Source organism: Bos grunniens, chromosome 12 (assembly GCF_055505025.1).
Source record: "Bos grunniens cultivar Pamir isolate PY7600 chromosome 12, Bosgru_T2T1.0, whole genome shotgun sequence".
In the NCBI taxonomy this organism is placed as follows: Eukaryota; Metazoa; Chordata; class Mammalia; order Artiodactyla; family Bovidae; genus Bos; species Bos grunniens.
In genome coordinates, this window is record NC_141176.1 from 72,610,465 (window position 1) to 72,622,813 (window position 12,349).

Genomic DNA, 12,349 nt, shown 5'->3' on the forward strand with positions numbered 1-12,349 from the left:
TGGGCATGAGGTGAGGTAGGTAATGGGGTGTTTGGTTCTCTGGTGTTCAAGGCTGAGATGATACCTGGTTTCTAAAGTCAACCCCACCCTCCATCCCTGCTGGAGAGAATCAGCTGCACTTTGATCTGAAGAGAGAAGCAGGTGAGGGAGGCCGTGCTGGAGAGTTCACTCCAGGATCTCCCTGGGGGAACAGCCACATCTACTTCTTTCTCAGAAGCCTTGTCTGTGTGTGTTGACATCACAACATTTACTCTGGAAGTGAGAGCCTGGTTCTAGTGAGTTCTATATACTCCCTGGAGCTGGACTTGTGGCATCCTTCTAACAGGGTGATGGCCCCAGAATTCACCTGCATCATCCCTGTGAGCACCCTGCTTCCAGACTGACTGGATTCTGGGGTTGAGTTGGGACGCCTGCTGGGGTGAAGAAAAGGCCTTTCTAATTTGGAGCAGGAGCTCAGTCTATGTTCATTTTGCTTTTATAAGTGTAAAATTATAGGAAAGTAAAATAAATAGTTAGTTAAATGAAGAGTAGTGTGGATGTTGGAATGAAAACACAGGTACCCAACCGGATGATCAAAAACATCACTGAATCACTTTAAGCTCTGTGCCTGAATTAAGTACAAAGGGGAAATGTTAGAAAATGTAATTTTTCAGAGAAGGTGTTTTCCCTGTATCAGTTCCACAGGTGAGGCCTCTAACAGTTAAGGTTCCTGGTCAGATGTCCTAGGTGGAAAAAGCCCCAGGGCTGAGTGGATGGTCAGCTGGCCCCCAGCCCAGAGCTTCTGACCCTCTCTAAGCCCTAGTATCTCACGGGAGGAAACCTGTTCCTTCCTTCTTTATAGAACTGGGGACACTAAGCACAGAAGAGGGTTCTGTGTCTTTGCCTGTTTATGCCCCCCCCCCACCCCCCCACACACCTGTAGTGCCTGTGTGCACATTGGTACTGACTGAACCATTCAGATGCTAGGCTAAGGAGAGAGGACTTGAAAACAGTTTAGAGTTTACCCCCTTGATTCTTTTCCCTCATCATTTTATAAAGTCTCTGTAGCCTCCTGTAAGATAAATGATCATAACTTCCTCTAAACACCCAGGTTTTACTAACAGGTCTTATCTAGGAGGGGTTTCCAAGGTGGTGCTAGTGGTAAAGAACCCACCTGCCAATGCCAGATTCATAAGAGACAGGGCTTGGATCCCTGGGTCAGCAAGATCCCCTGAAGGAGGAAATGGCCACCCACTCCAGTGTTCTTGCCTGGAGAATCCCATGGACAGAGAAGCCTGGAGGGCTATGGTCCATAGGGTCTCAAAGAGTTGGAAACAACAAGCAACTTAGCACTCATGCTTCTCTAGGAGACGCACAGGTAACAAAGTGATGTCAGTATTTTCTGCTGTTAAAACACGTTACCGCTCATCCCAGACAGAGGTCACAGGCTCACTATCTGCCCCTGAGAAGAGCAAGTTACATCCTCGTTCATGGTGGGGAATGAAAACCATAAGGAGTCCTCTCTGCCTGGGAGCCTGCAGCCCACCTGTTCCCTGACAGGCAAGAGCCTGACCCAGGTGCTTGTGGTCACTATGCTCTTAGAGAAGATGGCAGGAAATGAATGGGCAATCATGTGACACCAGATCCCAAACCCACATGAAGTCACTCAAAAGAAAATGGACACTGAGGCCACTGTCAGAATCTAAAATGGTGATGTGAATGTCGCATGTCACAGTGACCTCCAAATACCAGGACAGGTATCCAGCAGGGCAGTTATGAAAACATCCATCAGGTTCCCAGAGCAGAAGTCAAGACTGTTCAAACTCTCCTCATCTGCCGGGTCCTGTGGGTACAAGGGTGGTGCAGTGCCGGGTGCTCCATGACCTGCACAGAGGCTCCTGGCGCAGGTGCAGGGGGAGGCCCAGGACGGGGGAGGTGGCAGACTGTCTGCTCCCCTTACTCGTCTCACCCTGTCCTGGGTCTGGGTCTGGTGCAGGGTAGGGGATGTACTGACTCTATCCCAGACTTTAGGCTACTCATCTAAGAAGGACATAGCACACAGGTTGCTCATCAAACTTTATCTTGGTGAGGACTCTAATGAGGAATTAAATTTTGGAATGCTACTGACTCAAAAATTAGTGAATAATACTCAGCCATGAAAAAGCATGTAATACTTCCATTTGCAGCAATATGTATGGGCCTAGAGAATATTATTCTTAGTAAAGTAAGCCACAGAAAAATAAATATGATATCACATCACTTATACATAGAATCTAAAAGATAATATGGCTCAGAGACATAGAAACAAACTTATGGTTACCAAAGTTGGGGGACTAAGAGGGAGGAACATATTAGGAGAATGGGATTAATACACAATACCACTTGAAATAGGTGAGTAACAAAGATTTACTGTAAAGCACAGGGAATTTTTTCAGTATCTTATAATAATCTATAATGGACTATAATCAGAAAAAAATAACTGAATTTCTATACTATATACCTGAAACCAACACAATACTGTGAATCAACTGTGCTTCAATATATTTTGAAAATATGAACAATTTCCACCTGGAAGTATACCAGAAGAATTTGGAGAGAGGCGTGTTTGAGGAGGACCTTGATAAAAGAAGTAGTGAAGAATTCTAGCTGTGATTTGAATTTGGTCAAAGAAAGGTTTAAAGAGAATCTTTCATTTCTAGGTTTTTAAAGTAAAGGTTGGTGTGAGCAAGAGTTTGAGGGTCACATGGAGGACCCTCTCCAGAAGGGATGTTGTCCCTCCTCTCCCAGGCAGCCCACCAAGAAGCCACAGGTGTGTCCTTTGGTGGGACATGTGACCATAAAGCCCAGGAGGCAGTGGGTTTCCTCGCATCCAGCCTCCCTGACTTTCTCTGCCATGTGTCTGTCTCTGCTTCCCCAGCACGGAGCCCAGTGTTTTCCCACTTAGCATCTTCTCTTCAGGGACTCTGGAGCATCCGGGCGTACAAAGCTGAACAGAGGTTTCAGGAAGTGTTCGACGCATGCCAGGACTTGCACTCAGGTCTGTACATTTCTGAAAGTGATTTCAAAGGATGGGGTGTGCTGCCTTCTCAGGCCTGACCTCCCCCTTAGGTGGTCTTGCTGGCCAGGTCCTCTTTCTGTGTGCTCCATTGTCCTTCTCTGCACACCTGTGTCCCCCACCCCTTCCTCTCAGCATCCCCTCTGTGCACCCCTCTTCCCCTCTCACATGCCTGCTTTCTCCCCTGACTGCCTTGCATTGTCCTTCCATCACTGTGCCCTATGGCTTTCTGTCCCTTTAGGACAGGAGTCAGCAAACTTTCTTTTGGCAAAAACGTGGATAAAAATATTGTAGGCTTTGTGTACTGTATAGTCTCAGTTGTAACTACTCACTATGGAGACAGGCAAAGATAATACATCAGCAAATGGCTGTGGTTGCATTCCAATAAAACCTTATTTTCAGAACCCAATGGTGGCTATTCTTGGCCCCAAAACTGTAGTTTGCCAGTTCTCTTATCAGAGCATGCAGGGTGGCTGACATGATTAAGGAAAATCATTTCCTGATCATCAGATTTGCTGCTGACTTCCTGTGTGTTCTTTATCTCTGAATTTTTTTTTTCTAGGTAGAAGTTTCAGAATTTACTCTAAGTTTATAAAAATTTGGCCTATCTTTCCAATCTTTATTGTGTTTTGAAGGTAAAATGGCATTTCGAAAGACACATGCCAATCTGGTTAGCTCATGGTCATTTAGATACTGGCTCCTGAGAATAAACACTGTGCAGGACTCCGTAGTAAGATCAGAATGTGTGGGAAACAGCAGGGCTGTGCTGTTTGCTGTCTGAGAGCTGGGAACAGTCAACCCTATGAGAGGATGATCTTCACATTGAGGCCCAGCACTGCAGGAAACACAGCAGTGAGACCATTTCCCATCTTCTTTATTAGAATCATGTTTCTGTTTATAAGCCATGGGTTGTATGTTTTGGTTCATGCTCCCCACAAAGCCCTTGAACTTGTTCCTATGTATCCTATACGTTGTCTTGTGTCAAAATGTAGCTTTCTGGAATCTTTAGGCTCCTTAGGTGTGTATCTTTGCTATTCTATCTTGTATAAAAATCTTTTGTATTTCAACTGAGCAAAATGCTCTCCCTCTTTAGAAGCAGCTAACATGGTTTTTCTATTTATGTACTGTGCTTATTACGGTTCAAAAATCCAGAGGCTTGGTTCCTGCTTTTGACGACGTCCCGATGGCTCGCTGTGTATCTGGATGTCATCTGTGCCATCTTTGTCACTGTTGTTGCCTTTGGGGCCCTGGCTCTGGCAGAAAGTAAGTGCAGATGTGAATAATGGTTTGTGGTATGCTTACAGTTTATAGTCTTGTTTACAGTTATTAAATTATTGCCACCTCATCTAATATCATATACTGTTTGGTTCTCATGAACTATATTAAAGTGTTTGCAGCATATGATTCCACAGTGTGGTCTATATGAAGTCATTTGTGTCTTAATATGAGACTTTTAATCATTTCATCTTTTGTTGAATGGTTGAAGTCTACACAACTGTAGCAAGCTGAACATTCTTGGTAGTATCCTGTAGTTGGGAGGAGAGAACCAAGTTTACTATTAAGCTTTTCCTTCAGCTTAGAGGTTAGGTTTTAGCTTTAGGGCTATTCAAATCTCTTGGTTGTAGATGCCTGGTACACTGGGTTGAGAAAGATTTTCTGCAGCGAAGAACATTGTCCAACTGTGTGGGTACCAGATGAGCTATTGTTGGTGTGTGTGGCATGAATTCACCGTCCCTAATGATTCCATACTAACTGCATTGAATCTTTAACATGGAACAATGAAAGTAGTATTTTACATTTAAAAGCACTTGCTCTTAAAACCTATTGCCTTTTTTTGTGTGTGTGGTTTCAACTGCAGCTGCGTTGGATATGTAGAAAGTTATATTACCTAATGGTTCTTGCAGACATAATGATGGAAGTCTGAATAATGACTTGATTCTTCACCTATATGATATTGTCACATATATGTAAGTCCTGATGGGATTAATAAACACATCTCACAGTATTTCATAGTCATTTTCCCCACTGTATTATGATCTCAATCCACATAGTAAAAGTATGAATAATACGATCATGACATATGAATGATTGAAATATGATAAAGGAATCTTCTTTGTAAAGTTACAGAAGGAGCTGAACAAGGGTTTAAGAACCATTCTGACTTCATTCCTCTTCTTCTATGTTTAGCTTTGAACCCCGGAAAGATTGGCCTGGTGCTCTCTCTCGCCCTCACGCTCACACTCACGGGGATGTTCCAGTGTTGTGTCAGGCAAAGCATCGAAGCTGAGAATATGGTGATGTTAACCTTATTTTTCTTAGCCTTTTCAAATCTCCTGGCCATTAGCTGGCATAAAAGCAATTCTTAGGTTGAACCATAAAATTCTTGCTTTTACATCATGATTAACAGAGTTTTCTTTCTTTCTTTCTTTTTTTTTTTGCATCCTCTTCCATCTATTTAAAGTTAATATAAAATAAAATATATTTGTGTTTTTCTCAGTCTTTTGTGTGCTGTGTCAGCAAGTTTTATATTCATCACAAACTGTCTTCAAATATAATAAATATCTCTGCAGGAGAAATGTTCTGAAATCCTGGAGAGAATAAAAGCTAATTTCTTAGTGGCTTTTTTATCTTTGTTTCTTAATAGATAATTCCTCATGGTTGGTTAAGATAAAGGATTCAGCATTTTGAGATTTGTTTATTTAATTAGTAGATTCCTCCACTCCCATTTTAGCATCTGTTCTTGTGTGTGCTGAACACCTGAATTTGCTGGTGTCTCTTCTTTCTGGTCATATAAGCACCCACTCAGAATGCACTATCAGAGTTGTGGAGTTTTGCCACCTTAAGAGACCTTAGTCAATATGTAAATTGTAATCTCTTTTGAATATTTGCACCTTCTCCCAAAGGGAGAAAAACAAATGAAAATGAAAACTTTCCACTTCTTGCTTTTAATAAAGCAGAGAGTGACTAATTATTAAAATGAGGTTTGATAACCTTCCAGTTCTGCTCATCTATAGCAGATGGCCCTTCTGTAGCTGCACATTACTGATTGGTGTCCATAAGTATTCTTTTCTTAAACAAAATTCCCTAATTTTTTTAATTCAGGTGTGAAAACTAGATCAATAAAAGCTTTGCATTCATTTCTCTAATTCTTTTAGTTTTCATATAATATTGAAGAAAGTACCTGTAAATGACAATGTTACAAGACCATGAACAAGTTTGCAAATCATCAAAGGCCTCATAAAACTCCTACTTCTCTCCTTTGTGGATGCTAAGACCTGAGATCTTCTGAACCATGGAAAAGCTGATGTAAAGATATAAAAGCAGAAGGTTTCATTTATAGTCTCTGAACATCCATAAGCAACACCCTCCTTTCCTAACTCCTGTGATGTCTTATGTATTTCAGATGATTTCAGTAGAAAGGGGGATTGAATATACAGAGTGTGAGAAAGAAGCGCTCTGGGAATACAAGTTTCGACCACCACCAGCCTGGCCCCATACAGGAGTGATTGACTTTTACAATGTGAACTTCAGATACAGCTTAGATGAGCCTCTGGTATTGAAGGACCTGATACCATGCATATTCTCAAGTGAAAAGGTTTGTTTAAGCCATTTGCCTCTTTAAAATCGAGCTAAAGATTTAGTGCTATATCCACTATTGGTTTCCTTGTCAGTGAGTCCAGAGGATTCTCTTGGATGCAGATTAGATCAATGACATTACATGAGAATCTTTCTTGGAAACTGACCATGGGATGGGGATCCCAGCGTTTCTTTCCCTGGGTCATGAGCTCACTCATGGTGGTTGTTGGCCCTGGGCTCTGGAGCTGGAGTTTAACCTGACCCGGGACGCTATATATGACACCTGATTATTCATAGTTTGGGAAGTGAGCCCTAGCTCCCTGTCATGAACTCTCCCAATATCTCTCCACTTTCTTCCTTTCCATCTTTTCTTCTTTGTATTTCTGAAATATTCTCTTATTCCTATGTTACTCGCTGGTTGCAGCCTCCTCCTCTCTCCCATGGCCCTTACCGTAAACTTGTCCTCCACTCACCTACACTGAGCTGTCATCTCCCTGCCCTCCCTCCCACAGACTACTTGTTTCTTTCTTTTGTTTTTTAATTTATTTATTTTAATTGGAGGCTAATTACTTTACAATATTGTATTGATTTTGCCATACATCAACATGAATCCGCCACGGGTGTACACGTCTTCCCCATCCTGAACCCCCCTCCCACCTCCCTCCCAATACCATCCCTCTGGGTCATCCCAGTGAGCATATATATGGAATTTAGAAAGATAGTAATGATAACCCTGTATGCAAGACAGCAAAAGACTTCTTCTTTCTTTAGCACAGATCTAATCCTTACCGGCCTAGTTGACCTGTTGCTAGAAGCATAGTGCAGCCCTAAGTCCACTTCAGCAGGGGCCATGGGATGAGCTTGTAGTGAAAACTGAGGAGCCCAGAATCATGACTCAGTCAGGGGTGAGGAAACAGAGCTCCCAGATGGAGTCAGGGCCCAGAGATTCACTCAGAGTAGATGAGAGCTAATTGAAGGGAGCAGAGGAAGATGCACTTGGGAGACGGCAGAGAGGTTTATGATCTGGTCCTGTCAGCGTCCATGTCTGCAGGTGATGTTCCTATTTACACTCAGTTTGGGGCCCTCGACTGGGACCAGGGCAGGATCTTGAAGAAGAGAATAAACCATGACACACAAGGTGGTAGGAAGCTCTTCCCCACCTACCTGTCCAGCACTGAGTCCTAACATGCTCACACCCTCTACACTCAGGTCATGTGTAGATTCTCCCAAAGCACCATGTCCTGCCTGCTTCCAGTGTGCATACACTGCCGCTCCACCTCAGAGACACTTCCCTTCTGTCGTCTGGATGGAGAAAGTCTCCTCATTTTCACAGTCAACTCTAATGCATCTGCCTCTTCAGGCCCCTCTCTGCTTCCATAGCATCTTATATATTCTTTTAAGATAGAGCTTATGGTAGACCTGTGTTCACAGCAGACAAAAGTTGGAAGCAACCCAAGATGATGATGTCCATGATGAAAGTGACAGATGAATGGATAAACAAATATGGTATACCCTTACCATTAAATGATATGTAGCTTTAAAAAAGGAAAAAATGACCAGTGATGAAACTTGAGGTTATCATGACATATGAAATAAACCAGACACAAATGGATCCAATACCATATGATTCACTTTTTATGAGGTTCCTGGAGAAATCAAAGACAAAGTAGAATGATGGTCCCCAGTAACGGAGGGAGGAGAATGGGCTATTGTTGTTTAATAGGTGCAGAATTTCAGTTTTACAAGGGAACATATGTTCTGAGGTTTGGTTATACAACAATGTGAATATACTTGACACTATAATCACTTAATATAGTTAAATTAGTAAATTTCATGTTACATGTTGGTGGTGGTGTTCAGTCACTCAGTCATGTCTGACTCTCTGTGACTCACATGGACTGCAGTACGCCAGGCTTCCCTGTCCATCACCACTCCCAGAGCTTGCTCAAACTCATGTCCATTGAGTCCGTGATGCCATCCAACCATCTCATCCTCTGTCATCCCCTTCTCCTCCTGCCTTCAATATTTCCCAACATCAGGGTCTTTTCTAATGAGTTAGCTCTTCCCATCAGGTGCCAAAGTATTGAAGCTTCAGCTTCAGCTTCAGCATTAGTCCTTCTAATGAATATTCAGGATTGATTTCCTTTAGGATTGACCGATTTGATGTCCTTGCAGTCCAAGGAGTTCAAGATTCTTGACAGTCTTCTCTGACACCACAGTTCAAAAGCATCAGTTCTTTGGTGCTCAGCTTTCTTTATGGTCCAACTCTCACATCCATACATGACTACTGGAAAAACCATAGCTTTAAATATATGGACCTTTGTCAGCAAAGTAATATCTCTGCTTTTTAATATGCTGCCTAGGTTGGTCATAAATTTTCTTCGAAGTAGCAAGTGTCTTTTAATTCCATGGCTGTAGTCACTATCTGCAGTGATTTTGGAGCCCAAGAAAATAAAGTCTCTCACTGTTTCCATTGTTTCCTCATCTATTTGGTATGAAATGAGGGGGTCAGATGCCATGACCTTAGTTTTTTGAATGTTGAATTTTAGCAGCTTTTTCACTCTCCTCTTTCACTTTCATCAAGAGGCTCTTTAGTTCCTCTTCACTTTCTGCCATAAGGGTTGTGTCATCTGCATATCTGAAGTTATTGATATTTCTCCCAGCAATCTTGATTCCAGCTTGTGCTTCATCCATTCGGCATTTTGAATGAAGTACTTTTCGTGTAAGTAAAAAAAAACAGGGTTACAATATACAGCCTTGACATACTCCTTTCCCAAATTTGAACCAGTCTGTTATTCCATGTCTGGTTCTAACTGTTGCTTCTTGACCAGTATACAGGTTTCTACATGTATTTTGCCACAATTAACATAAAAGATATAGCACCTGTGCTATCCTTTGTAATTTTGAGTCTGTATCTCACAGAACCCTGAGGTTTAAGTTCAGGGAGCATCTTATTTTCATCCTCGTTCCCTAGAGAATGGCATTACAGGTACATAGAGGGTGCTGGGGACTGCTGGATAGGAGAGTAACACACACATGTGAACAACCAGTAACCAAAACATACTCACAAGACAACTGGGTAAGCAATAGATTACATTTAAATAACCACTCTTTAAAACTCTCCACCACAGACATACCTAGAAGACTATAGCTGTGATATAATGAATGATAGCCTTGTAACATAAAAGAATAAACATTCAACTTAATGCCCCAAAGAGACTCAGGGAGCAGCTTCAGTTAGTCACTGAACAAAAGTTGGCTCCTAATTATTTCTAGTCTCACTGTAGGTCAGGAAGAAGGTGAGGACTTCTGTGTTTGGAAACATTAACCACAGCTCTTGACACAGCCCTGTCCCTGAGAGTACTGTAGGCAAATCAATGTTTGATTACTCATAGTTCTGTGTCCATCAGATTTCACCTTGTCAGTATAACTCCACTAATTTGTGTGTGTTTCTTCCAAAGCCATAAATATGAATTATCTTAGAAACTTCATATATAGCTTAAGAACATAACAGTTTTGTATTCTTCCATCTTAAATCTCCCAAAATCATAGGACTATCTGAGATTCTAAAATGTTTGAGAAAACATTTGATTTGAAGACTCAATTAATAAATATGACAATCTGACTTTTGATCTGTGTCTTGGTCCACTCAGCATCACCATTAGCTTCACTTCTGTGTTGTGAGATGATACCCAGGCAGTGTGTTCTCGAAATGATTTCCCTCCACCTGTGTACAACCCATGGAGAAGGCAATGGCATCCCACTCCAGTACTCTTGCCTGGAAAATCCATGGACAGAGGAGCCTGGTAGGCTGAAGTCCATGGGGTCGCCAAGAGCTGGGCACGACTGAGCGACTTCACTTTGACTTTTCACTTTCATGCATTGGAGAAGGAAATTGCAACCCACTCCAGTGTTCTTGCCTGGAGAATCCCGGGGGTGGGGAAGTCCTGTGGGCTGCTGTCTATGGGGTCGCACAGAGTCAGACACTACTGAAGCAACTTAGCAGCAGCAGCAGCAGTGTACAACCCAGTTTTCCTTTCCTACTCACCTGTCCCAGCCCTGTCACTCCAGGACACCCCTTTGGTGTTGGCTTTGATTAAGAAAGGCTGCTGCAGGAGAGGGGAGGACTTGGGCATGAGCCCACCCAGTAGAAGGGGTGCTCTATTGTCTTTCTGCCATGTCCTCTGCTGTCCTGATTCATGGAAGTTAAAGTTAATAGGAAAGTGTAGTTGGTGCTATGCTGGTTTTTTTTCATGGAAGAAATACCAAGTAAATCTAAAGATCCAGAATGAGATAAATGCAACCCTAGGCTTCCTGGGTAGATTTTGAACTTGGGCTGCATTTCTCATTTAGATGATTTTTGGTTGATTTGATAATTTTAAAGAGTCCTGGGCAATTTTAAAGCATTTTCCATCTCTAGAGGTAGATTGACTTTGCTTGTTATTTTTTTCTTGCTCAGAGGTATTACTTGAAATTTAACAGATGCTTGCTATAATGTGTAAAAATATTGGTTTCCTACATTTTCTCCTTTTTTTTACATATTTTCTCAGTAATTCCTCCCCTCACTTCCAGTTTGTCCCACTTTGTCTCTAAGTTTCCTGATTCCTTGTGACTCAGACTGTGTTGCCAGGGTCAGTATCACCTGCATATCTTCGATCTTCTTATACAGAATCTCAGGCTCATCCAGACCACTTTCTCAGCATTGCATTTGAACAGGACCTTCCAAGAAAGTCCTTTCTCTCCCATAGACAGTTTTTGATGACACATAACCCATGATTTCCAAGAAATGTCCTTTGACAGTTTGAAACCAAATTCATGAATCACCGAAATGCCTGCTGTGTTTGAGCGTGAGGCTCTGGAACATTCTACAGCACTTAATACCCTATAGATTTATTTACTTTCATATTCTGCAAATCACACCCTTGCATTATAATCCAATTCTGTGTGATCCCACTGCATTTGTTTGATCCTTTCCATGGAGTCTGTCTTCATCATGGGCAGTTTTCATCCTGCTCCCGCCTTCCCCACATCAGCCTCTTGCAGGGACTAGATGGATTTCCCACAGGCTTAGCCCTGCCTGGACCTGGAGTCAGAGACAGCCCCACCCAGCAGCATATATGTGTGGCTCTTTCACCACCTGATGGGATCCAAAATGAGTCTTGCTCCCCAAGCAGGACAAGAGGTCTGTTTGGCCTGTTCCCCAGGAACAATGTACCCAACTTAGCTGCAGGTTTCTCTCCCAGACCAACTGTGGGTGCAGTTTCTTCCTGCAGACAGCCAGCCCACCTGACCTCACTTTCTGTGTTTTACCTACACAGAGGGACATAATAAAGTGTCAGGCCATCTAGGTGATAAGAAAACCATCAGCAGATGGAAAAGAGGCCAACATATGTGGACTTGAGTCCTATCTTGTGACTTTTAGGCTCTGTTATTTCAGGTAGACTTAGTTGCCTGACACTTTAGGCATGGCCTTAGTTGCCAGGCTACTTAGATGGCCTGATACTTTTATCTTATCCCTCTGTGTAGCTAAAACAGAGAAAGTGGGGAGAGGTGTAGCTGCAGTTAAAGAACATGTCTAACAGAGATCTTATGATGGGAGAGTTGAAACATAACATGAACATAAATGCATAAAATGTGATGGGTGGAACAAGAGGGATGACTTCACTGAGCAAAGAGGGTACCTGAGGTCAGGTGGGCTAGCTGTCATGAGTTTGAGCAAATTCCAGGAGTTGGTAATGG

The 12,349-nt window shown here is 42.5% G+C and overlaps 1 protein-coding gene across 1 annotated transcript in view; it reads left to right on the plus strand.

Annotated features, from left to right (window-relative positions):
• Positions 1–12,349, plus strand: part of LOC147361888 (ATP-binding cassette sub-family C member 4-like) — a 171,299-nt gene that overhangs the window by 111,207 nt on the left and 47,743 nt on the right. Inside the window, exons 22-25 of the mRNA XM_086330218.1 lie at positions 2,897–3,016; positions 4,187–4,297; positions 5,222–5,328; positions 6,438–6,629. Of these exons, the coding sequence (XP_086186344.1) occupies positions 2,897–3,016; positions 4,187–4,297; positions 5,222–5,328; positions 6,438–6,629 (530 nt within the window). The remainder of the gene's footprint in view (positions 1–2,896; positions 3,017–4,186; positions 4,298–5,221; positions 5,329–6,437; positions 6,630–12,349) is intronic.